Source organism: Lonchura striata, chromosome Z (assembly GCF_046129695.1).
Source record: "Lonchura striata isolate bLonStr1 chromosome Z, bLonStr1.mat, whole genome shotgun sequence".
Taxonomy (NCBI): domain Eukaryota; kingdom Metazoa; phylum Chordata; class Aves; order Passeriformes; family Estrildidae; genus Lonchura; species Lonchura striata.
Window position 1 is genome coordinate 13796761 of NC_134642.1, and position 27979 is coordinate 13824739.

Here is a 27979-nt window from a genome sequence, read left to right on the forward strand (position 1 = left end):
GAACCACCGCGCACGGCTCTGGCGGCCAGCGCGGACTGGGAATGCGGGAAAACTGCGAGACCCGAGCCCGGCACGTCACGGTGCGGGACCGGGACGGGGACGGAGCAGGACGGGACGTGAAAGGGACGAGGACGGGACAAGGAAAGGAACAGGAACGGGGCGGCCCCTCACGCCCCTTCCCGCCCCTCACGCCCCTGCCGACCCCGCCCCAGCCCCACCAATCAGCGGCAGGAGCCGCCCGCCGGCGGGGCGGGGCTAGCGGCGTGCGCGCCCCGGTCTGGCGACTCGATTGGCTCTTTCGCCGCCAAGCTGCCCAATCGGAGGGTGCCTTGCAAAGGAGCCCTGAGCCAATCGCGGAGGCGGTTCCTCTTCCGTGACGGCCGTTTGAAACGGCCGGGCCGGCGGGGCTGCGCCGCAGGTGAGCGGGGGGGGACCGGGGCCGCGTCCGCGTCCTCCCGCAGCATCCCTGCCCCGGGGCCGCGTCCTCCCGCAGCATCCCTGCCCCGGGGCCGCGTCCTCCCGCAGCATCCCTGCCCCGGGGCCGCGTCCTCCCGCAGCATCCCTGCCCCGGGGCCGCGGCCGCGTCCTCCCGCAGCATCCCTGCCCCGGGGCCGCGTCCTCCCGCAGCATCCCTGCCCCGGGGCCGCGTCCTCCCGCAGCATCCCTGCCCCGGGGCCGCCTCCTCCCGCAGCGCTCCTGCCCCGGGGCCGCACTGCCGCCCGCAACCCCACCCCGAGTTTCCTGAGGTGAGTTTCCTGAGGTGGGCACTCCCTGCCCTCTGGTTGGGCTGGTTGCCTTAAAAGCCCTGTATAAGAAAAGCAAAGGAGACTCTCCTGTTCGTAATCCGGCGTATTTCCCGCTTCCTGATAGCCCGGTGCCTCCTCGGTTTCTGTGGACACTGGGCGGACTGCCGGTGTTTGTCCCGGCTGCCATGGCAGCCGCGGTCCCAGCGGTGCGGGCGCTGCGGAGCTGCTGTGGCGAGAGGTTAAAAACGAGGAGGTGCAACTAAAGAGAATGAATATCTTCTGCCTCTGCTGACAGGAGATGCACTTATATCACTGGCAGTGTCCCCCAAGGTTCAATAGTGGGCCCAGAACTTTTTAACTTGTTCGTCCATTACATGGATAAAGGGGCAGATGCCTGCTTAGAAAATTCACTGAGAACACAAAGTTGGGAGGAATGGCCAACACTCTGGAGTGCTGTGCAGCCCTTCAGAAGGACCTCGCCAGGTTGGAGAGGTGGGCAGAGAAAACCATCTGAAAGTCAACAAAGGCAAATGAAGGGTCCTGCACCTGGGGAGGAACAGCCCCAGGCACCTGCTGGGGGGCAGCTCTGCAGAGAAGGACCTGGGGGTCCTGGTGGCCAACAAGCTGTCCGTGGGCCAGCAGCGTGTCCTGGTGGCCAAGAAGGACAGTGCTATCCTGGGGGACATTAGGAAGAGCATTGCCAGCTGGTCATGGAAGGTGATCCTGCCATTGTACTCAGCCCTGCTCAGGCCATACCTGGAGTGCTGTGTCCAGTTCTGGGCTCCTCAGTACAAGAGAGACATAGAGCTCCTGGAACAAGCGAGCAGAGGCTACAAAGATAATGATGGAACTGGAACATCTTAGAAGGAAAGGCAGAGGGAGCTGGGCTTGTTCAGTCTTAAGAGACAACCTCATCAAAGTCTATGATTATCTGAAGGGAGGGTGCCAAGACAATGGAGCCAGGCACTTCCTAGTGGTGCCAAAGAGTAGGATGAGACGTAGTGGGCAGAAACTGATGCACAAGAAGTTAGGAAGTTCCACCAAACATGATGGAGAACTTTTTTCTATATTGTGCAGGTGACCGTGCACCAGAACAGATTGCTTAGAGAGATTGTGGAATATCCCTCATTGGATATATTCAGTAACCACCTGGATACAATCCTGTACTATGTGCTCTAGGATGACCTTGCTCAAGCAGGAGGGTTGGACAAGATGGCCCAGTGTGGTCTGTCTCGACCTTACCCACTACATGATTCTCTTTCCTAGGTGTTGTGTTCTCTGATCCGAATTATGTTATTATTTGGAAAGCATCACCTTTAGTTAAAAACAAAGCCAAACCCACAAAAACCTAAGCACAGCTTAATTAATTCAAAATTGAGGAGAACAATGATGCCGAGTCAGACCGAGGTCTTTATAGCTGCATCCTGTTTTTTAAAAGTAGCAGTGTTACTACTGCAGTTGTATGCTTATAGTTGAGAAGAAACTGCTGCTGTTAGCAGGAATCTTTAATGAAGTCAGAAACATATTTTGGCAGATACTCGGGTGAGTTTAGAAGAACCTGTTAGGCTTGAGGATGTTCTTCTCACTTGTCTTTCACTATATAATGATTTGCAGCTTAGCAAATTAGCTTGTTGACCCGGTGGTGGATTCTTAATATCCCTTGATTTCTCTTTTAGGAACTTATCCGGTATTTTGTGGTACTTAGTGCTTATTCACTGAGATCAAAGCTGACAAGTTATTCTTAGGCTGGCTTGGCTGAGCAGGGATCTTCTGAAGGTAAGGCAAAAAAAGAAAGCATATGCCCAGTGGAAGGAAAGTCAGATTACATGGGTGAAATACAGAGATTCGGCTCTTCATAATAGACAAGAAATTATGTGGACAGAGCTCAGTTAGACTTGAAGCTGGCCAGTACTGTGGGGACAGTAAAAGTGTTTTTAAAGATATGTCGATAATAAAAGGCAGTCCAGAAATAACATGAGCCTGTTACATGATGAGGATGATCACCTCACAAATGGGGACATAGACAAGGCAGAGATGAGTTCTCTGCTTCTGTCTGCAACATTGATGCAGTTATCGATCACAGGCAGCATGGGTTCATGAGGAGAAGATCCTGCCTGAGAAACTTTATTCCCTTTTATAAGGTGATGCACCTAATTGATCAAGAGAAACCAGCTGATGTGATCTTTTTAGATTTCAGTAAAGCTTTTGGTACTTTCTCTCCTAGTATCCTTCTAGAGAAAATGTCCAGCACACAGCTGGATAAGCACATTATGTAATGGGTGAGTAAGTGGCTCACGGTGTGGGCACAGAGGGTTACAGTGAATAGGGTGACATCAAACTGGGGACCTGTCCCTAGGAGGGTCCACAGGGCTCCATCTTAGGCCTGGTGCTTTTCAGTATCTTCTTAAATGTCTTGGATGCAGGCACTAAAGTAAGTTTGTTGACAATAATAAATTAAGTAGGGCTGTTGATTTCCCGCAAGGGCAGAAAAACCACCTGGGACAGGGCAACCCTGCATGTAACAAAAAACTGGAAAATGAGAAGCTGGAAAACAGCCCCACTGAAGTGGTCTAGTGAATCCTTGTCAATTGCAAGTTGAACATGGGTCAGCAGTGCCCTGGCAGCTAGGAGGGCCACCTGTGTCCTGGGGGCATCAGGGACAGCATGGCCAGCTGGGCAAGGGAGGGGATTGTCCTGCTCTGTTCTGGGGCAGCCTCACCTCTAGTGCTGGGGGCAGTGCTGGGTGCCAGTAAAAGAGAGCCATTCTTCTATTTAAGAGCATCCAAAGGAGGGCAATTAAGATGGTGAAGGGCCTTTAGGGGAAGCTGTATGTGATGGGTCGCTTTGCTTTGTCACTTGTGAGTTTTGGAAGACCAGAGAGTAGTTTCGGTGACAAGTAGAGATCTAGATCCACTTGATTGTGTGTAAGGGGCATGATCTTAGAGAGCTGAAAACAGAATTCTGAGCAGTGGTCTTAAGTTATTAAACAAACTTCAGTAAAAACCTTTCTTTTAAACTTCCTTGGACTTACCTGTGTTCACATTGAATTCCATTTGCCATCCTGTTTCTCAGAAAAACCAATCGTTTAGTTCTTTTGAAGTGTACTGAGAAGGGAAGGTCTGGCAATATTTCAAACTTATGGCTGCAAGTACACATGTAATTCCTAAAAGTGCTAGATAGTTAGTTCTTTGTGATCTTCACTAATGCATACACACATCTTTGAATAGATCCAGGGTTTTTAGAGTAGTCAGGATCCACAATTTGAAAAACTATGTAGGAAAGCATATGAAGTTGACTTTTTAAGATTGCTGAAGTATTTTTTGGTATTGAAAGACTTTATCAGCTAAAAGAAGGTAGAGTGTTAGTACAAACCTGCTTTGTTATGTAGAGAGGCTAAAACCAAGCATGTATATATCAGGAATAATTCATGTGAGAGAGGAAAGAAGAAAATTATCAGACCAGGAGGCAATGAAAAAGGCTGAGCTGGTTAAGGTAGTATTTCTTCTGTCATCTACACATAGTTATACAGGAATAAAAAGTACTAAGTAAACCGTCATTAGACTCCATTTTTTGTACTTAAAAATGTGGTTGGTATATGAGGTCTCAGCAGGATGGTAATCATGTCTTTTGAACCTTGAGCTACAGAAAAACTCAGCATTTGAAATTGTCTTTATACCATTTTTTTAAACATCCATCATCAGCACAGAAATGAGTTTGCTGTTCTGAAAGGTGTATAAATATCCATGGCAGAGAGACCTTTTATGCTGCCAGAAGAATCAGTGTATAGAACAGCTCAAAGAACAAAAGGTTAGTTAATTTCTATCTGTATTCCTATATAGAGAACTATGTGGGGGTTCTGATACTTTGAGAAACATTGATGGTGTTTAAGTAGGATATTCCTGCCAGTTTTATGACAGTACAACTAGCGACTTAAAATTTACATTTCTGTCAGAAAATGCATCTGTTTAAAAAACAAGAATATTATAATTGACAGTTGTAAAGATCTCTCTAAAAATAAATTTTCCTTGCAAGTTGTTTGCTACATTGTACAGTCAGTCAGTTCCTCTGGTTATTTATGGTGGCATGCCTTCTTTCCTGACAGCTCCTTAGTCAATGTGTCTAATTGTCTTTCATGTGCATCAGGTACCTATATTGCACTGCCATTCATTCATTAACAAACTCACCTTGCTTTATACTGTTTCCCCTCATTTTTTAATTCCTTTCATCTTTCCCTCCCCTGCCATATCCTTTAGAGTACTTTTCCCTTTATGCTGTCAAATCTTATCACAAGAGCTTCAGTTTTTCACTGAAGGACCCATACAAGGCTGTAGTTGATTAAGAAATACATATATCTTACACAAGGTCTTCAAGCTTCTTTTCAGTTCTTCAACACTGCCTACTTCCCAAATATTCAAAGAATGCCTCAGTGTATTGCTAAGATATTGCTGGAATTACTGACATTTATTGAACATAAGGTATTACTTGTCCTTCCATATCTGTTCATCTTCCTGGGCCTGAAACTCAAAAAAAGTGATGGGACACTGATATTGACCAGTAAGATTCAGGGTATTGAACAGGAGTGTTCAGGGTACTATCTTACCTTGGGCTATGGTTGAGGTCATGTAGTGGGTGGGCACAGTGTAGCTTTATGCATTCTTATGTTGCTCTGTAGGAATTTTGTACTGAAACAGCCTGATAAACTAAAAGGCAATACGGTGTGAATAAAAAATGAGAGATTGACACAGGAGGTATATCTGTATCTGTAACTGCAACAACTGATATTGTTGCTTTGGAGTCTTTCCTTTTTGTCTTATAACTTAGTGAAAATATTTCCATTGTTTTGAGTATGGTTTGAGTATGGTTTCCAGGATTATTGGACTATTCAATCAGTTAAGTGCACAGAATGGGCATTGATCCAGTTGTTACAGCAGAATCTATTTCTGGGGAAAATGTTGATTAATATATGCTTACGTACTGAAACTGAAAAATTAAGTTCTGCTTCTACTGTTTTATAGAAATACTTTGTGCAGAATGTCATCTGATGAGAAGAAAAGCACAACTCCAGTTTTCCCAGATGACTGTGTTCAGGACAGTTCTGTTTCTTCAGATTCTCAGGTGCGACAGAGGCAATATAATTTGATTTACTGTCATGACATTTTATTTACGGAAATCTAACTAAATGTGCATCTTTTTTATATTTTAAATATACAGGAAAATAATAAAAATATTAGTGAAATGAAGCAAAGTAGACTGCAAAAATACTGATACTAAAATATGTACACTTTTTTGTATTTCACAAGAAATTTATGTAAAAAATTTTACCTAATCTTTAGAGTTTGATCAGCTGCAAGTAAAATAGGTAGTTTTGTTACCTTTTTTTTTCCCTAGTGTTATTTTTTTATTTGTGTTAAGTCCTATCAAGAAGCCAGAATTTGTCACAGTAGGATAGAAACCCATGACTTTTGAGAGATGAAGAGTAACTATATTTTAGGCTTTCCCCATGATTCAGTTTTGTAAAGACTGAATTTTTTAAATGGATTTATTTCCATTGGAGTAGTATTATGGCCAAGTTAATTACAGAAAAGAAATTATTGCTTTTTGTTTTGTTTTTTTTAACTATTTGCATCAAATACATTAGGACATTCTGCAACTGTAATACTGAGGATTGCCTTTTCTGTGTCCATCATGCTTTCAAGAGGATGCAATGATACTGGATAAAGTATCATTTGTACCATTCTTTTGAAAGCAAGAGGTTTCCATAGTTTAATAACTGGTTATTCCTATTTGCATAGTAGATTGTGTGTTATTTCCTTTGGTAGGGTACAGTCCAAACCAGGACAGTTTTGGCAAAAATACGTTTTGTTATTTACCTTGCCCTGTGGCAGTGCATTTCCACATTTGTCACATGGTGAAATAGGCATGTACAGCAGCAGCGCTGTTTAATTAAGGGGTTTTCTTCTTCCTTTTTTTACCGTTTGGATTGACTTGTACCTTTTAAACAAGATTTTTAGGGGCAATTCATTTCTGCAGTTCATATATTTCTCTATTTGTGCTTTTATCTCATGGATAAGTTTTAATAATCTTTGTTTAGGAATAGTAATGGATCTGTGTTTCCAATGCTTTTTGTAGTCAGAGAACAAGATAGAAGCATCATGCTACAAATTTTGAAGGACCAGAATTTTCTGTTATGACCTGGTGGATTGACAGAGGCTCTAAGGCCACCTTGTAGAGAATGATAAACTTATATTAATGAGTGACTGTTTTGTGAATGAGAATGTGTCTGGTGAAGAATAGTTCCAGTTGGAAGTGATCTATATCAATCGTTGGCCAAACTGTCTGACCATTTTGTGACTGAGCAAAAGTTAAACCTTGTTATTAGAGGGCATTGCTCAAATGCCTCTTAAACAGTGACAGGCTTGTGGCATCAAACAGTCTCCCCAGGGAGGGAAGCCCATTCAAGTGTTTGATTGCCCTCTCAGTGAAGAAATGCTTCCTAATGTGAAATCTAGCCTCCCCAACACAATTTTGAACCATTCCCACTCATTCTATCACTGGGTCCCAGGGAGATGATATGGACATCTCACTTCGTCTGCCCAGGAACCTGTGCAGAGCAATGAGGCCCCTCAGTCTCCTTTTCTCCAAACTAGACAAGCCCAAAGCTACCCCTGGTAGGAGTTTGTTACTGTTGAAAAAGAAGAGCACTGAGGTCACAGCTGATCAATATGAATGTTGACAGGTAAATACTCCATTTAGATAATTTTGGAAGGTCTGTTCTCTTTTGTTTGTTTGGGCCTTTTTGATGTGTTGCTTTTAGATAGAGACCAGGTTGTTACTTTTTCCTTACAGAGAAATCCACTGGCTTTTAGAGAATTTCCATTACTTATAATTGTTATGCAAGACTTTATCGATTCAATCTGTTCTTGTCATATTGTCTTGTAACCTTGACTACAATCCTTTGCAGTATCTGTAGATTTTAATTTTAAAAAATAGAAAATAATTATGAAAAATATCTGATTTTTTGTGCCTTTTGTCCATTGCATCACTATGTTTTCTTCTACAAAACCAAGGCATTAAATAGTCAAAACTACACAGACCTTCAGGTCATAGAATTATATTCCTCTAGTTTTTACATGAACAGAATTGTTTGCAGTTGACAGAGCAGCTTGAAAGTTCTGTTTAAAGCACAACTACAATAATAAACCAAAGATATATTGTTAATTATGTTATGGTTTTATTTTAAATATACTGGTCAATATTGCATTCCAGTTGCAGCATACTTGTTATGGAGTATTTAAGATTGAGGTAATACACTTAATCACTCAGTGTTTCCATACATATTCCCACTGCTGTCTCCAGGATTTTTTTTTCCGTCTAAGTTTCTGATTACAACAGGGATACTGTGCTTTCTTTAATATTTGCCTTTAAACTTCATTTCAACAGTGTTATAATATTGTAATTTATAATAATTTCTTTACAGATTTGTCACTGGATGCTGTCTATTGACACTTTGTTGGCACGTAAACATTCATATTCCTGTACAGATTGGATTATTGTCTGAGCTTTAATAAAAGAGTTAGAACTTGAAAGAAATTTCCTGACGTAGCTTGATACGTGCTGATATGTGAATTTTGAATGTTAGGCATTTCTATAGTAGGACAGATTGTGTGATAATGAATAAATTGGGTGACTCAACATGAGACACCCACTTGCATCTGACATTTAACCTGCTAGGTCCTTTGAATTGACTAAAATTATCATGGAGGCAGCTAACTTTTTTGTTGGGAAGAATTTAAGTTGCTATTTGGTTACATGATCTCTTAGAAGAAGACAGAGATGTAATCTAACATCTTCTGCAGAATCATTTAATTTTCATTAGTTAAAGCTAATATTTGCTTTTTTACCGAGCTGAGATTTTGCTGCAGGGAGTTTTGTGTGGTTCCATGTAGTTCCTGATTGAGTAACAGATCTAAAGAGATCTGTTTTCTTCCTTTGATATCTTATAAAATTTAAACTGTATACATTTAGAAAGATATGGCTGTGGAAAAAAATGATAACTTGTTGATTTGCAGCTAACTATACCTTTTTCAAGGAATATGACACACTTGCATGTCCAAAAGATAGATCATGTATTTCTAATTCTATAGATTCATAAACATTTATTTAGGCTTTTACTTTGAACATGATAGATTAGAAGATGGGAGATGGGCATTTAAATGGAAACTAGAATTCAGATTAAATGATCCAAATTTAGCTTCTTAAATTGTCTAATTAGTTGAAGCACACAAAAATATACCAGTTACACTGAGAGTTTTCAGTTGTTAGATACAAAAACATATTGCATGTAATTGGTACCTTTCATTGATTGTTTTCACTCTAACTGCCCCCAGGTTTAAGAGGAAATTAATTTTTGAATTCACACTTGGTTTCTGAGGTTTGACCTCATTAGGATACTGAACAGAACTAATATGACAATACTAAGTGAAGAAAAAATAACTGCTAGTGACCTGGTTTAGTATTTTCCAATGGGCTTTGTTTTCCCAATCTTTAATTAGTAGATTTTATTTGTTTTAGTAAGTAACTGGTATTTGTTTAATTACTAGATTGTATGTTTAAGCTATAATACAGATTGTTTACGGTTTCACAATGAACACAATGAACTCATGCTGAAAATCTGTTTCATTAGGAGGTTTCAAAAGATATTAATTGGCTTACTTTGGTGTGTAGTGTGATGCCACATACCAGTTAGATAGGTTTATAGCTTCTTAATAGGAAAGCTTCTTTCTAAGTTATATATACACATTCTGTATACTTGTAGAATTTTAAAAATAAATAATATAAGGTGAGGATAATTATATCCACTCTAAACAAAATTGTGTATAATCAAATCTCTTTTGATGATTGGCTTTACAACTTCCACCAAAGAAATTGTAATGTTACAGTGTGAAGTGTGACTGTGTTCAGTAGTATCTTTGTCATGGCTATAAAAATACATGTTTTTCTTTGAAGCACTACTAGTAGTGATTAAAAAGAATAAGGGCTGATTAATAACTTACATGATCTGGGACAGCAGATTTTTTCCAGTTCTTGTTTTAGATGCCTATTATAGTATCCAATGCTGAATCTCGCAGAGTCTTTCTGTGTGACTATTACAGTGCATACGTATAGTTGTAACCAGAAGGAATATGGACATTAAATAAGAGAAAGTTAAATTATTATAGTCATTGTAGGAAAACAACTCTCTTTTGCATCTTTAGGGGAAATACTCTAATAATAAAAATAAACCTCTCAAAATTATAGAAAATAATTTGCACTTCTTTTTACATATGCCTAATTTTTATACATGTAATTGTAGTTTTATAATTCTTTGTCACCACTTTGCAACAGGATGAATATAAAGAGCTGTTTCATTTTACTGTAATGGCTCCGAAGTTTGAACAGTGTGTCTCAAAGTTGCCAGACCCTGCCTCAGAACAGAGACCACCTGACAGAGTTTCCAGGTTAACAGATGAATCCAGTCATCGTAGTAATCCAGGTAGTATGCCCAAGGCTATGTGTTGAGCTTACAAGAACCATTATACAACTTTAATAGCTGTAGTTTGAAAAATACATGTACCTCATTTGTAGTAAATTTTCATTTTGCACAAGAGGTGTAGAAAGATACCCTGAAGGGTTCTCTTTCAGTCATCACTTTCAGATGACAGTGTTGATGTGCTGACAGTTCATTGTGTTTTGTGATGCAGATGTTTCAAGATGGTTGATGTAATAACAGAAAAAGGGGTACCCTTACTTACAGTATGCTTCATTGAATTTAAAGGGTCACAGCTGATTTTGCTCCAGCTGGTATGGCTGTGATAGAGAAATGCATATAGAAACAATGATTCAATGGAAGGGAGAATTACCTTAAAAGGGCTTTGTGTAGTGACTAATCATGTCACTGCATGAATGTCATTCTTACTTTTTAAGTTCGATCCTGTTATTCTGATTTTATTTTTTTGCTTGGTATTTTATTTATCCGTGTTACTAGTGCATCACAAGACACTAAACTTAGCATCTTGTGATGCATTAGTAACATGGATATTTTTGATTGTTTTGTTTGCTTCTGTCACTAGTGTCTAGATTGAGAATTTTGCTTTGCTGTTAATTTTGGTTCAGAAGAAATAGAAAACACATACACCTGCATTATTTATTTTCTAGGAAGTTAAGCATAATCAGGAAAAACTGACTTTAAAAACTATCTTTCTGTGTTTGCTTTTATAACCTTTGTGGATGGCTTTAAGTCTACTGTTTAGAGGAACAAGTGACATATTTATACCCTCCAACTTGAAAGTTTGGTCGATACTATTTAAGTTTTTAAATTCTAAAGCGACTGCTAGACAATCTGTGTGGAAGGATTAAGACTGCAGAAGATAGCAAGTGGTAGGTGAGACAGCTGCGTAATAACCTTTAGCACTTCTGTCAATCATATTTTGCCTACCTGCTGCCCTTGCCTTGACCTCATGGCACCACTCCTAGGATACACCAGGCCTTAGCAAGAGCCGTGTGTGAGCCAAAATCTGAGTGGGACTTAGGGAAACAGTTACAGCACAAGCAGAATGAGTGCAGTGCAGCTGGGACTCCTGCTGCCAGTCTCTGTATATATGAACTATCATGACACAAGCTCTCCCCAGTTGCTGTGACAGTTCGTGTAGGTTAAAGCCAGCTCAAGTCCATAGCTATGTTGAAAGGTCATTTTGCTGGTTGCTTCATTTTGGTACTGTTTTCACTGGCTTGAGCCATGCTTGTCTGAGTGGCCCAGAAATGCATTCAGAGTTCTCAGTTAAGGAAGGCCACTTACACAACCAGTTGATCCACTCAACTGGTGCAGTCTTTTATGGAAAACAAAGGCCACCCAGAGCCCCTTCCTGTGTTGAGATAACTTCAGCTTTCTTTAAAACAGCTGTGGCCACTCCCTGTATTCTTCCCAGAGCTCCATGAGCAGTGTTTATCTCTTCTTCAATGTTACCTCCTCTTCTTCAATATTCTTCCATTGCTGATCAGTCATAAGTTACAGATTGTCAGGATTCAAGTACACTTGCAAAGCTCTTGATTTGTGGAGCAGTTAATGTCAGCTGCTGGAGCTGTGAGAGGAACACTCTATACATACGAAGGTCACTGGAGAAGCAGGGACAGGGGTTGCTCCAGGCACTGGAGCTCAGATGCCCCTGCAGCCCATGGAGATCAGGGGGGTGCAGGGATCCACCTGCAACCCATGGAGGAGACAGACCCATGCTGGAGCATGTGGATGTCTGAGAGGAGCCTGTGACCTCATGGGAAGCTCACACTGGAGCAGGGACCTGCAGACTTGTGGAGAGAGGAGCCCATGCTGCAGCAGCTTTCCTGGTAGGACTTGTGACACCGTGGGAGACCCACACTGGAGCAGCCTGTCTTTGGAGGACTGCACCCCATGGAAGAGTCACCCACACTGCAGCAGTTCACGGAGAGCGCTGCCCATGGCATGGACTCATGTTGGAGAAGTTCATGGAGAACTGTCTCCCATGTTGGAGCAGGGGAAAGATTCCTCTCCATGAGCAGGAACAAGGTGTGAGGAGCTGAGCATAACCTCCATTCCCTGTCTCTGTGTGCCACTGGGGGAGGAGGCAGAGCTGAGGAGAGACAGATGTGGGAAAGGTGTTTTAAGATCTTATTTTACTTCTCATCCTGCTCTCATTTTTTTAGTGATAAATTCAATTCATATCTCTAATTAGAGCCTGCTTAGCCCATGATGGTATTTAATGAGTGATCTCAGTGGTCCTTATCTCAACCCATGAACCCTTCATTATATTTTCTCTTCCCTGTCCAGCTGCAGAGTGAGTGAAAGAGCAGCTTTGGTGTCTGCAGTTTGGCATCCAGCCAATGTCAAACCACTTCATGGGGCTAAACATGTAGCCTGTCAGATCTTTGATGCTTTTTATGGCCATAGAAGTGAGAGGACAAAATTCCATTCCCTTGGTTGCTTCTTTTGAAGTATTTGAACAGTGTTACCTTTTTAATTTGCCTGGTGTTATCAAATTAGAATAGTCATTTGCGAGCTCTTGTTAATTGTCATGAAACAGGGGAAAGAAATAGTCTTATACTTAATGGTGATCAAAATTTTGCATTGTAGTTCTCATTAAAAGAGTTGTATTGCTCATTACAAGGAACCTCTCAGATATTTATTGTCTTTGCAAAAGGCAGCACCCTGCAAAATACAATTCATCTGTTCTTTTCAAAATGGAAAAAACATTGATTAAAGATAATAAAGAAGGTGCTTCTGAACTTCCCAGAGAACACAAGAGACAAGAAGAATATTTACACACTCATCCTGCTTCTCTCAATTACATGCTATAAATAAGTTTCCTTTGCTTTGCTACTTTATCAAAATATCTGTTTGCTGTTGAAAATATCACTATGTCTTCTCAGTCTGGGAGAGACATGGGTCATACCTCCTAGAGATACAGCTGGAAACAATCTAGCTGTACTAAAGGTTTTTTCAACTTTTAGTAAAAGATCTGATCAAAATCTGGAACCCTGCTATATAATCACTGATATTGATTGGTGGTGATTATGTATTGAAGTAGGGTTGGCCACAATGTTAATGCCCTCAGAATTCCTTCTTTTTTTATTATGGTAATAATATGACTTTGAATGAACAGTGAGCAAACTGTTCAAGTTTCATACTATACCTCTAATGCTTAAATTCAAGCTTAATACTCTGCCTCTAATGCTGATCAGGCGGGATTGTTTATCAGTTTTTTTTCTGAAGAACACAATTTTTTTATTAAACTCCAATCTTTTGGCACTGCTTGCTTGTTCATGCTAAAAATCAAGCTTTTTGTCATTTGCCTCTAAAGCTGCTACTGTGTTAAACTAACGAAATCATAAATTATTGGGTTAGTGTTCTATAACTGTAAAACAAAACTAATTAATGTGCTGAGCATGGAGTTAAAATCTGAAAGTTTGCTGTTGTGCAGAGCTTCTCAAGTTTACAATGTATTTTCCCCTTCTCCATGTGATAGTATTGGGACCAACAGAGTTTTTAATGCCATGTGATGCCTTCTGAAATGAAGTTTTGGTTATGAAGTATTCTTTGGTCTGGATGCTGCCATTATGATGGATTAGTCATAGTCTCTATTTGCAGAAAATTTAAGTATACATGGTATCTTCCCTAACAGCTTTCAGTGAAATAAGAAAAGTAATTGGAATGAACATTCTGTATTATTCAGTTCAGTTCAGTGTCCAAATGTTTTTAAACTTTGAAACATAAAACTTGATTTCCTGTTCTTGTTATCAGTTTAGTTGATTAAATTTGAAAATTACTAAGACTGGAGCAGTAAAATATTTGTTGCAGAGATGTGCAATGATGAGTCATACCCAAAGAGTGGAAAAAAATGCTTCTCTTCAAGCCTGCCAGTCCTCAATATATATCCATTAAACTTCTTAGAACATTTTAACAAATTGCTGTACTCAGCTTGGGCCACTAATAGTATGCCATGTGTGAGAACAATGTCAGAGCTTATTTACTTAATAAAAGCAGAAAAAGTCAGATATGAGAACAACACAGAAAAGCTCAACAGTAGTAACAGACATCTGGATAAACAGCTAATTTCATTACCTCCATCTAGAGATGGAGTAAATGCATGTGGAGGTTATTTAATATAGTGCATTTCTATACTTACCATATCCAAATAGTTCCAGTATCCTTGATACCTTAGCGCACTGTAACTGAATGACATCATATAATTCGTATGGAAGGAATAGAGGTGACAGAAGGAGATCATTAGAAATAAGAAATTAATGTGTGTACAGCTAGAAAATTATGGCAATGCTGGAAGGCCAAGATGAATTTCATAAGATGTTATAAACATGTAATATATACACTTGGTGGATTCAATGAAGATATTATACATCCTATGGTAAATGAGAGAAATGAAAGCTGTGTTAGGATAATCTGTCCAAAGGGAAGATTAAGAGGAAGGGAGTGATGAACTAGTAATACTGTGATTCTCAGATTATGGCAGTTATCAGTCTGTTTTAATATCCTGTTTTGATTGGTTACATTTTGTTCTGTTGGGTTTTGGGTGGGGTTTTTTTTGTGGGTTTTTTTGTGGTTTTTTTGGGGGTTTTTTTTGGTTTGTTTTTTTTTTTGTTTGTTTGTTTTGTTTTGTTTTTGCAGGGGGTTTTGGTTTTTTGGTTTTTTTTCTTTTGGAAGGGATCTTGCAAACTGTGCTGTGTAGGGTATCTTTGTAATCTAACCAAGTAGTAGAAGTATGAAAATAAAAACAAATCTTTATGCATTTCACATCATAACAGAAAGAAGGAGTGACATGCAGGAATGGGGAAAAGTGGTGAAGGACAGAACTGTGAATATTTGGCAATGGTAAGAGTGCCAGATAATTTTTTTGTCAGATGCCAGCCAGATTCTTCATCACAGAAATTAGGTGTATTTCACGTAATCTGGATCATCTGTCTGGCATGTCACATATGGAGTTTTAGAAGCAACAGGTATTCAAATTCTGCCACTACTTTAGCAACACTTCTGTCATTTTCAAGAGAAATAATGACTAAAATCTGATTTTAATCTACTCTGTGATGGGGAATAATCTCTTTATGGTCTTCTGCTTCTGTAATAGGGTAGGACATTTAGAATTAGATGGCACTCCTTTAGCTCAAGCTGGTGTTAATTTTATGATGTGTGGTTGTATATTACCTTGAGAGAAATACTAAAAAGCAGTTGTAACTGCTTCTGCATCATGATTCTTCCTTATTTCCCTTTTGTTTCAGAGAATGAGTGTAGTAGTTTTATAGTAGACAGTATTAGCCAGACAGCTCTTCTCATTTCCTTAGGAAAGGAGACCTATCAACCATCAACTACTAATACATCTTCTTTCTAATTTTCTTTTATTCAATTATCAACTGAAATAACAAATTTTCTGTGAGGAATAACTAAATATAAAGCAATATTTTACCACACAAGTTAAATATTAACTTTTTCTCATCTCAAATACATGCAAACTAGCATTTGGGCAGGGATTAACTTTTATTGGAGTGGTACCTAGCCACAACTCCTGAAAGTGAGGATTCATTATATAAGGCATTATATAAATTCATGGTAGATACATCCTTTCTCAAATTGCTTGAACACTAATTAGATGAACAGATTTAAGGCTTTAAGAAAAATTGATGCAGGTACACATTAACATTGAAATGTATCCATAGGCTAATTTGTGAATTTGTAAAGGAACACCACAGACCTCAGGTGTTTACAGGCTCATTGAGAAAAAAGGCAGCACTTTGTAGATTGTTGATCTCAGATGTTAACTGTCAAGAAGCCTTTACTTAGAGATGTTATTTTTAGTAATTTTAGTATTTCTAGTATTTTTTATTTTATTCTTAGGCTGTATTTTTAGTGCTTGCCATGATCATTCTTTTTCAAATTAACTTATATTAAGATACTGTATTTTAAAGGAGCACTACTTTTGAATTTACTAATGTTATAATAGGATTGTCAGTTTAAATATATGTGTCCAGGAATCATGTATTAGAATTGGATTGGTTTTTCTTATGTGGGAAAAGGAAGTTTCTGATGTCATAAATATTTTATTTCCTTTTTACTAATGCTTGTCTTCTAACTTCCATCTAGAATGTGGACCAGTCAGCTTTGCCAGAGTGTTGTTTCTTATTCTCTTGTTTAATTTTCAGTCTCAACATCAATGAAGCAGGCTGGTATGGAACAACCTGGTCTTCCAGAAACAACTTCTTCCACACATGATCCAAGAGAAGTGAGCAAAACCACAGTGACTGAATTAACTTCACCAGGTGGAAAAGTCACTCAAATAGAAAATATAGTTGATCTCTGCAGTGGAAGTTTTAAGGTATTTACATTGTATGGAATCCTTAAAAATCATTCACAGATATCATTGTATTGTAGAGTTAGTACAGGAGAAGTTGCAGTGTGATTGCTGGGAGAATGGTATTTTTTGGTTTTGTTGCACATTGCACATAAGCATATGTAGCACAGAATATCTATCTTTTTAAAAATATTTTGGAATAACTGTCTCCATTAGGGATGTTCAGATATCAATAGTTCATTGTGTCTGGTAATACAGCTGTACACAGCCTGTGTAATGAAGGTATCACTGCAAATACTTGTGTCTCCTTAATTGCTAAGGGTTTTAATATTAAAATAATAGAGAGGAGGGAATGGTTTAAATTCACTGCATTACTGTCATCCTTTTAACTTTTCAGACAAATATTCTGACTGAACTGAAAAATTGGGAACTTAATTTGATTCAACATCACAAGCTTCAAATGAGACAAGAGAAAGAGAAACATGCCACACAAGTGAAGCAACTGCAGAATGAGATGGAAAACCTGAAAGAGTTACTTCATACTTATGAAATCTCTATTAGCAGGAAAGATGAGGTAGTAACTCAGTTTCATATTTTAACAGTCTATCTGCTCAAAAATGTCTACACTAATTTTTTTGGTCCATCTCTTTGAACGAGATTTTTTTTTTGAAGCAAGTAACATAGAGAAGTAAAGAATGCATTCACATGGTATAGTAGAAAAATAATCATGGTTGCTAATAGAGTTGTCTCTACTAACAATGAAAACACATCATATGTGCATATTTTGCATTGTTTACTTCTTAAATCTAGAGTCTGCTCTCATTTCTCATTTATTTCATTTGCAGTCTCTGGTTTACACTTTCCTGCTGACAACATTGCAACCTGAAAATTAACTGAAACTGTGAAAGTGGATATAAAATCTTGGCAGTTTTGCAATCACACAACATAACTGAGTTTTCTTATTGCTACCCTGAACATACCACCTAGTACTTGAGAACACTTTGTTTGGGTTTGGGTTTCTAATTCCTATGTACATTTTCAAAAAACATACATTACAGAAGTTAAAATGCGAGTGAAGATAGTGTTCTCTGTTCATTTGGAAAACAGACTAATCTTACAGACCAAGCAAATGTAAGTATTGTAACATTACAATAACTGGATTAGTCCTGTACCATATATAACTAGTACCTTGTTCTTGTATTGTGCCATGTAACTAGTACTGTTTTTCAGCCCATACCTTTCAAACATCTAATTCTGTTGGATATCATTCCATGTCAGTCATATTTAATGTGCCATAATTCTTAATGATACCTTGGAAGTTCTATTTCTTTTTCTGCTGCCAAATAAATTATTTCTTCAGCTGATTTTATAGTTTTATTTTTAAGGGAAAGAAAAAAAACATTTGAATAGAAAATTACTATTGTTATCACCTGAATGGAAGGTGGCAGTGCTTCCGCATATCATTCCATAATTATGAAATCTGTGCTATCCTGATAAGGACATAGACAAAGGTCCATCAGCCTCACAAATATTACAAGTTTTCGATTCTTATTTCACATTGAAAATCTTAAAAGCTTTTTATTTGCAAAAATATGCTAATTAACAAAAATAGGCTAAGAGTTCTAGTGTGTAGCAGTATGTATGCAGCATTGAAAATTGATTTTTATGATACTTTTTCAACAAAAGTAATTAATCTGTCAATTTAATTTGTTTTCTATTTTAATTTTAGGTATCATTCATTTCATTGATGTATGTTCAATAATTATTACTTGTAACAAATGCAATATGATGTTAACATATGGTTGCATGTATTGTCATAAAAAGTTGTTCTCAAAAATACTTATGCAATAGTTAAAATAACTTTGCATTATTCCCCAAAGTCCCAAGATAGGTCACTGTTGACCATTGGAGTTGTTAATATATGGCTGATGGCAGAATCTGGCTTAAGAAGTTGAGAGCAGTAGTCAGATCTGGTCTACCAAATTTGCATCATCCCTGGCTTACTTTTCAGTTGGGGAAACTCAGCTGTTTATGTGTACTCCTTAAATTTTAGAGATTGCTGGTAAAAGTCCCCAGTTGCACTCTCTATGCAGTATGACATCTTGCCTCTCAAATGTTTTAATTGCTATGAGCTTATATAGTATATTTCATGAGAATTTTTAAAGAGAGTAGCAATTTTTAATACGATTTTTCTGGTTTATAGCAACAAATTAGTTTGTTATTCTGTTCTAACAAGTGAAACATTCTAATAAAAATGTTTCTGATTTTTTAAAATTCTCTTTGAAATAAGAGGTTCTTCTAAGGTTATGCTACAGTAACATTTAATTATCAGAAAGTAGCTCAGAAATCACCAGAAATAACAATTCAGTTGATTTTCTCGTAAAACTACGCAATAGATGTGCCACAATCTGAGTGTCAAAGCCACAAGAATTTTACTTCTCATTTAAACTCTGATTATTGTTTCTTACTTGATTATAGAGTAAGGGGAAGTTTCAGTAGAAAGCATCTGTTAAAAGCAAGTGCTTTAAATGAAAAATAACTGAGACATAAAGTACATTCTCTTTGATCTTACAGTGATCATAGATATTGAAATAGAATTAATTAATATTTTTGCAGGTAATTATCAACTTGACCCGAGCATTAGAAAAGCAGAAGGAGAGAGCAGTGTTGTTGAGAGCGTTTACACAGTGGCGGATTCACCACGTTAAAGCCAAACAAGAGGTATGTGCACAAAATCAAAATGCAGTGAAAATTAAACCTCTGAATCCGAAAGAGTCAGAGCTGCTGCAGTTCCTGTTACAGTTTGAAGAAATCATGGTGTTTCTATTTTGATGTGTTTGAAAATATCAGATAACAGTTTGAAAAGATCAGTTCTAAAAGGAATGTTGCTGTCAGAATTCTCTCTGGAATGGGAAAAAAACTGTTGTCTGCTGACTATTTTGAAATAGAGTAGAATAGTACAGTTGTTTTAAAGTAGTTTTTAAACAATCCTGAAGTCTAAATTTATTCAAAATGTGTTTTACAATAACTTATCTGCAATCTTTGTGCAATCTATATGATTCCCGCAGTGAATCCAAATGTGCCACATACCCAACAAATGGCTTCATATGTCTCTTTATACTGTGTACGTGAGGTTGTTGTTTGTGTGTCATTAAACTGGTTTGAATAAGACCACTGTTGTGTGTAGCCTAGGAGTTCACAAATACAACTTTTATTATTAAGTTTCTCATGGTGAGGATGGTAATGTGCCATGGCACAAGTGCAGAGGCAACACTGAGCTGCTGACACTGCTTGTAACACTTCACTGCAGGACCTGTAACTCACTTAAGGAGTTCCTACTGTGGTCTTTGTAATAATGTGTAAAACAATCGTCCGCGGGAGAGTACTGAACTTTTTAACAACCCTCAACTTTTGTATGATGTGGTTGTACTCACTTCCCAAGGAATATGCAATTAGAATGGCAGATAGACATTTCCAGACAACTTTGATGAAGAAAGCGTGGGCCGCATGGCACTCTGTTAGTGAAGAAAGACGGAAAGACAACGTAGCAAGAGCCTGTCAGTTAAGGGCAGAAGATGTGTGTGTTCAGCTTGCCAATGATTGTGAAGAAAAAATTGCAGAGGTAAAATCAATTTTTTTTTTTCCTTCTCTTGCTCTTTGACTCCCAACCCCTGTTTCTCCCAAGTATGTCTTTCTGAGCAAACCTAACAAACACAAGTATTTTCCAGTAGAACAGAGCTCCCAAGTATGCAAGAAGATCTGAATGTAAGATCGCTGTTTTGTTTTCAGACATGCCTTTTTTTTTCCTGCATCTCATATAAAATGTCACAAATCTGCCTGCATAGATGAAATAAATTGTACTTTCCTGAAATAAGGCAAATCTGTTTGCCTACTAATGGAAATGCCATTTGTTTTCTAACAGCATTCTGTTAGTAAGGGCTATGTGTTTTGAGGCCTTAATGAAGGAGACAATGGAAATAGAAGACCATTATTACTTTGAATGATCATGATGAGTACAGTAATTTTTTTCTGTAATAGCTATTCTGTTAAAGACTGAAACTGAGTTTGATTTTTCTTTAGCTTGCTGATTAAGGTTGTTAAAGATTTTCAGAGCTTAAGGTGAAATTGTCAACCTGTGTATTGGTGCATACTAAGTATTCAGTTTTAAAACATCACTTTCAAGAGCTTTGTATTTCAGCAAGAAATTAAACCTAGAATTTTAAGAACAGGCTTACCATATTTGTCTTAACAGCACAAAACCATAAGTAGCAACTTGCTCTGATCTTTTCTCAGCATTTTTAGTTATTTACAGTATCTTGAGAAGAGAGACTGGTGCTGAAAATGTACCCTTATGCTTGCTCTTCTGTTGAATGAACCCATGTCTCTGCAGAGATCTGGGTTGTGCCAAATGCCAACTTGTAAAAGACAAAAGCTTGCAACATATATTTCTGCTTAGGTTGAGTCTGACAGCCCTTTTGGATAGTCTTGTCTTTGATATGCTCTATTATTAATATTGTGCTGTACTATAAAGAAACTACAATGAGCTGTTCATCTCTGATGAAGCAGAGATCTTCAAGTGAAAACCTCTATGTTTGTAAATATAGTAAATTATTTCTAAAGGTAATTGATGAATATGTTTGTAGTTTGCATTCAGAAGTAAGAAGTAAATTTTTTGTTGTAAATTTTTTTGTGAATTGTGTGTCCACTATTAGGCTTTTTAATCAGGCCTCATCTGTTTCCTCATTCTGTTTCATAGTTAACTGCTGCTTTGGAAATGACAAGAGCTGAGATTCTGCGACTGCATACTGAAAGAGATCAGTATGAAGACACGATAAAGAAAGCCTTTATGCGTGGTGTGTGTGCTTTGAATCTGGAAGCAATGACCATGTTTCAAAGCAAGGACAGTAGGCCAGATCCTGGTTAGTATGACTAGCAGGTTTAATCTGGTAGCATGTGTGCATTTTTGTTGGATTTGTTTGGGATTTTTTGTTTGTTTTAATGGAGCTCCTTTTATCTTTTTTTTTTTTTGAGTATTTTTTTGGCAATACAGAGTTTAGTAAACTTTTATTGCTTTAAAACATCCTGTTGAATATGTTGAGAAGTACTGTTGCTGGACTTCATACAGCTGTAGCTGAAAGGAGGAACATGTTCTCTTTATCCCACATTGCTGGGAGAGTGGTAAACTGCAGCTGAAGGCAGAAAAGGAAGTCAAAGGTGGCCAACTTCTTAAAACACCAGGTTATGGAGCAGTGAAGAGAAAATCCTGAAAATTGCTTTGTACTCTGGAATCTCAGTGTGCCATGAATCAGCTTTTCTCAGACAGCTGTCACTTCTTTCTTAATCCTGCTTTTGAATGTAAAAAGGGCAAGCAAATCTCTCAGGTTCTAATTGTAACTCTGTGCCAGAACAGGAAATGGCAGTATATTTTTATCAGCAGCATACCTGTAAAAGCTGTGCAGCTTCACAGGGGAGAGCTGCACATGCTTACAGATGTAATGAAATCACTCTCTCAGACAGTCCATAGCAGTGGGAACATAATCGTGCAGCAGCCTAGGTCAAAGAGAAAATAGGTGTGCCAGCAGGAGTGCCACAGCTATACGTGTGGCTCAACAGCCATCTGTAGTGGCAGCAGTGGTTAATAGCCTTAGACAAGTAACTACCAGTTGCTAAATTTAACAGTCTTACACAGAAGTTTCTGAACTACTTTAGAAAAAATCTTCACCAAAAAAGGGTAGATAGGAAGAGGAAATAAAAACCTGAAGAACATGCAAGAGGATGCTTTCCTGAGCAGCTGTCTAAGCCTGTTAAACATAAATGGTATTTGTGCAGTTGCTTAGAAAATTAATGTGACATTAGCAAAGTATAGTAGCTCTGTGCTAGTAAAAATTTAGGATCAGTGTTTGTAGAAGGTTAAGAATTAATGATTTCATGAAGATACTGGGTTTGGGAATAAAATTACAGGGCATTTCCCAAGTACTTTTTCACTATGTTGCTAATTAAGAATTATTCTATCTTGAAGCATTATCTTTTATTTGTTTGTCTATTGTTTTCAAAAAACATGCAATAGACACCAGGTCTCCCTAATAATGAAGGTTAATTGACTGGTGTGAAAGCATTGTTTCTGTAGATCTATTAAAATGAGAGTAAGTAGTAAGGAAATGAAGAAAATTGAGCTCTATAATACTTGTGCCCAAACCTTTAGTTTCATGGACCAAAGATTTTGCCTGATTTTTACTAAGAAGCTCGAACTGATAGTCTTCTCTAGCACAGCACCTAAAGATTTTGTTGTGCTGGATGTTAGCATACCTGTAATTAATTTCTTTGTGTGTCCACTATTATGCTTTTTAATCAGGCTTCATAACATTTCACAGACTCTCTTGTCCTTGGTCCCAAGCAAGTCATCAGCTTCCACCACCTCTGGTACCACCTTCTTCCCTGCCCCAGGCATACTGTCTTTTGCTTACAACCAGATGGTGGTTTTAATGAAGTTAGTTACATAATTGTTTAATATGGTTGAACAATTGTTGATCTGCATTCTTAATCAGGCAGAACAGTGATCAGGACACTGGAGGACTGCAAACATGAAGATGATTGTGATTTGTTTCTAGTCTTTTGATCTGTGGACATCAAAACTTCCATGTGCCACAATCAGTCAGCAATTATAAATTTATATGAACACTGCAGTGCCACCTGCTGTCATTGGACATAAAATGCAGAATTTCACCTCTAAAAATCTATTATTGAGTTATTTTAATATACATTTAACATACACACAGTCTACAGGCAAAATACATATCATATATCATTATAGTGTATTTATTAATAGTGTACATATATCACAAACTTGATGGCTTCATAATATTTAGTGTCAGTGTTGATGGTGTTAAAGTTACCTGCCTAATTTGCTGACTTTTTTTTTAGTTAGTAGTATATTAAGATTATTTTAACCTCTTCATGTATTTAAAGGAACACTGAAGCCACAGGAATTCATAACTTTTTGTTTATAAAAGTCCTAATACAGTTTTTCTTCAGTAACATAGATCAGATCACTGATCTGTAACTGTGCATTGGTCCTGTCTTTGCTTAAGCTTAATGTATGTGTACACGCATAGATATGTAGACAATGCACATTCTGGTATCCTTTCACTCTTGACATCTTCAATCTATTACACAGATTTGAAGCACCTTCCTTTTATTTTTCCTACTTATTTCAGCTAATTAAAACACCAAACACAACTACCACACGGTGTCACTCTAGTTCCTGTAATGAGCAAATGACCTTTGTAATTTACTATCTAAACTGGATTTCGTCTCTTAGGATAAGAGCAGCTCTTGCACACTGATTTTAGTTTTGGCAAGCAGTAGGAAGAATCTCAGTTTTTTGCACTACAAGTAGGTGACATGTGCCACAGGGGTGTTGAGACATAATAGAGAAACAAGCCCTTTGAAAAACATTTATAAGCATCTCAAAATAGGGTGAAATACAGGAATGTTTGTATTTGTCTACCTACCTACCTCTGTAAAGAACATCCTGCTCTTTTTTATTTGATTATACAGAAATCCCAAAGACATATTAAAATTTTAGTTGTAAATTATCTTCTCCCATATCCCCACCTTTTAGGGTTAGCTAGATTATGTGCTTATCCCATTACTTTGTGTTTCTAATAATAGATACAGGAAGCAGGAGAAATGATCATGCTCCCACTGGTGCAGGAAGGCCACCTCTTTCACAATATAATCAACCCTCACCACCACCTCCACCAGCAGCTGCTCTTCAGATGGAAAACATGGTAAGCATGTAGCTGGAACAGAATTGTATTTCCTAGTGACAAAAGAGAAATTCCTTGACTAGGGCTTTTTTTAAAAGAGCCCAGGTCTAAAAGGAAACATGCAGGTGGTGTGAATGGGACAAAAACCTGAATTTAATATACTCTCGAAAGATGAAAACCTGGCTTGACTTCAGACTTCTTTTTTAGTGGGGTAACACTTACAGACATTGAGGGAACTGAACTTACTGTCCTCTTATACCAACTTAGCCAGATCATCATCTAGTAGCATAGTTGTTTTGGACCTGCTCTGGACTTTCCCACTGTAAAAATGGTATCATGCTAGAGAGCAGGTTAGAACAGAGATGATGTGCATGCCTCTCTCCTGACTTTTCATTCTAATAGTAACAAATGTTATTCACACTATTTCTAGAGTTTTTAGACAAATAATTTTATATTAGACAATAGACAGTAACACCAGAGATAAAATATCTGCGAAGACATTACAATTAAAAGAGCAATTGGGATAGTCAGAAAACTGGCTATCTAAGGAGTGTAACTGTATTTTCTAGAAAGTAGTGCTCATTCTGTGTAAACTCTGGTTTCATTTCAGTTTTGTAGCCACCTGGCTCATGCAAGCACTCCTGAGACCAGACTAGATTCTGATTCTCCAGTTATCGTCACTAGCACATCAGGATCTGGTGTGACATCAACTCAAAAACCGGTAACATGCTAAAGTTAACTTTTTTCCTTTTAGGGCATAATCATAACGAATATTAGTTTGGGTGTTGCTATTTTTGTATTTCTCAGAGCAACACAGGTATGTAGTTGAATACACTGCCACAGAGTTTACAGAGCAGTATGAAGACACTAGCTTGAAAATGCTCATTTATGTTACATAAACTCATTTATTCTAGGAGCAGTTTTATATTCTTTTTGTAGGTAGGGCAGTGTGGCAAAATGAAGACTAGAAGAGTGCACTCAGGTATAGTGCAACAGGAACAATCGGTGTTTGACTTGATAATGTTTTGTTTTAGAAAGTGCTTTGTCTCATTATCCTGTTCTTTGAAATTTCTCCCTCATTCCCTTTTCTATGCTTCATGCTAAACTGCCCTCCTTTCTTTTCTGCATTTGACACAGTTTGATATCAGCTGTCAGAGAAAGATGCATTTTTGTATGCATGGGAGCTTTTTTATTATCTGCTCTGTCATTTCTAGAAAGGATTTCCACTATGATGGAAATACCTTCAGCTGTCACTTAAGCATGCAGTCAGCAAGCAAAGCTAAACTATCCATGCTTCTTGATTTTTATCAAATTAGTCTTGCTTCCCTCAGGGCAGAAGTAATTTACTTGAAATACTATTGCACAAGTAGAAAAAAAATGGAGTAATCCTGGTTGCAGCCAGGTGGAGCAAATTCAGTCCTGTGTAATGTAACTGGACTACCTGCAACATCACATGTTCCATTTAGGCATGTGGCAAATAAAACTGAGCAGAAACACATAGCATTGTAAATATTATGTTTAGAATTTTTACTAATTAGTATTTAATTTATTTATAGCCCATGGCAAAAATAATAACATCTGCACAACAGAAAGCAGGAAGAACAATCACTGCTCGAATCACAGGTCGAGCTGATATGGGACAAAAATCCAGAGCTTCTAGGAGTTTAACAGTGAGGAGAGTTGTTCCACCCATGAGTTCAGTTATTGTTGAGAAGCATCATCCAGTCACTCAGGTAAATCAGATTGCATATTTATGTTCTTCACGTATTTTTATTACAACACATCTGGTAATAGTTTGAAGAAAAATTACCTTTTGAAGATGTATTAAACAAAGCTCAGGCTTGAGGCCTGTTGAAAACAGCAAAGGGTACTTACTGTCTTTGTGTAGAAGGCACTGCTGAGGAGATGTCATGGTTTAACCCCAGGCAGCAGCCAAGCCCAAGTGGGAGCAGCCACTCACTAGCTCCCCCACCAGAGAGTTTGGGAAAAGAATCAAAAGGGTAAAAGTTGGAGAATTCATGCATTGAGAAAAAGACAGTTTACTAGGGAAAGAAAAGGCCATGCACACAAGCAAAACAAAGAAAGGAATTAATTCAATTTTTCCCATGAGCAGGCAGGTGTTCAGCCATTTCCAGGAGAGCTGGGCCCCGTCATGCAAAATGGTTACTTGGGAAGACAAACTGCATCAGTCCAAATGCCCCTCCCTTTCCTGCTTCTTTCCCCCACTTTATACACTGAGCTTGGTGCAACATGGTCTGGAATATCCTTTTGGTCCATTTGGGTCACCTATCCTGGCTGTGTTTCCTCCCAATTTCCCAAGCACCCTCAGTCTACTCACCATCATGGCAGTACCAAAAGCAGAAAAGGCCCCCATTTCCTGCTATGACTCACAGTCATGTGGCTTGCTGCACATAGCTTTCAATAATTTGGGTTCCTAAGCAGAAATTAATATTTAAATTGTATGTTCTTAGGAGTTCACGATTTAGTGAGGTAATTATTACATGAAGAACAATTTCTGGATTCAGATTTTGTGACTAGTGTGATGAGGAAAGCACCTGAACTACTGTACCAAAAACTGACTTCTGAAAATGAAATAACTGTGACAGCCCTGGAGATATATTCTGTATACCCATTCTGCAAATAAGACTCTTAAGTCAGGTATTTGTCTTGAGTTAATTTGAGAGGGAACAGAATTTACCCTGATTAAAAGCAAATGACTATTTGTTATTATACTAAGGTGGCTAGTTTTATGGGCAGAAAACTAATTCTTGATAAAATTGCAAGCCTTTTCAGAGATCTTTCAGGGACTGCCTCATAGCAAATACTTCAAAAGGAAAGTTGGCACGATTAAATTAGCACTACAGGGGAAAATTGTGAACAGTATAGTAAAAAACTAAAACAAAACAACCTTGAAATAAGATTGAGGTGACAAAAGCTCTAAATACTTAGTTTAGTCTAGGAAAAAAACCCTTTTGCTGTTAAATGATTATTTCTCTTTTCCTTCTTGATAAGTGTATTTCAGTTTGCTAGGTTGCAGGTATTTGTTTTTAAACTACAGCTCATCTAGAGCTATTTAAATGTGAATGTTTTGTGTTATTGAGTGTTTTGATGTATCTGATTACTTTTCAGCAAACGATATCACAAGCCAGTGCTGATAAGTATCTTTGAACTTCATTCTTCTGGCTCTACGGCTGTGAGACCCACAGGACAAGCTGGGCGAGTGCTTCAGGGCCAAACTCAGACCAGTGTTCAGTCAATAAAAGTTGTGAACTGTCTGACTGTTTTTCTCACCAGTAAGGGCTTTTAATCAAGGTACCTCTTTGCCAGTCTTTTCATATTTGATGCAGCAAGGCCTAAGGTGCATATCATGTTTTTACCCTTTTCTAAAAAATGACGTTTTTTTAAGTGCTTTTATAATAAAACCTGAAGGGGGAAAAAAGAACTTGGAGCAGTTGTTCTACCTCCAAACTTTATTATTAAGACAAGCACTTTTTATTTACAGAATCTCTAGTGCACTTTTTAAATAAAGAATACAATGTGATTTTTGTCTGAATCTCTTGTTTAATCCACATGATATTAACATCTATGTTCAAGCGAA

At 38.1% G+C, this 27979-nt stretch overlaps 1 protein-coding gene across 4 annotated transcripts; it reads left to right on the forward strand.

Annotated features, from left to right (window-relative positions):
* The first annotated feature begins 319 nt into the window (after nt 1-319).
* POC5 (POC5 centriolar protein) lies at nt 320-27922 on the forward strand. 4 transcript variants are annotated; one of them, XM_021531829.1, is made up of 13 exons: nt 320-418; nt 2423-2522; nt 5762-5861; nt 10131-10278; nt 16464-16636; nt 17010-17186; nt 19229-19333; nt 20055-20234; nt 21369-21531; nt 24284-24402; nt 24992-25102; nt 25938-26114; nt 27511-27922. In XM_021531829.1, exons 3-13 carry the CDS (start codon nt 5778-5780, stop codon nt 27547-27549), a joined length of 1476 nt encoding a protein of 491 aa, XP_021387504.1. In that variant the 5' UTR covers nt 320-418; nt 2423-2522; nt 5762-5777; the 3' UTR covers nt 27550-27922. The 4 variants fall into 4 exon arrangements, with proteins under 4 accessions (XP_021387504.1, XP_021387501.1, XP_021387503.1 ...); XM_021531826.3 differs by lacking the exon at nt 27511-27922 and having other exon boundaries at nt 25938-26265; XM_021531827.3 differs by lacking the exons at nt 320-418; nt 27511-27922 and adding an exon at nt 686-746 and having other exon boundaries at nt 25938-26265.
* Nucleotides 27923-27979: the final 57 nt, after the last annotated feature.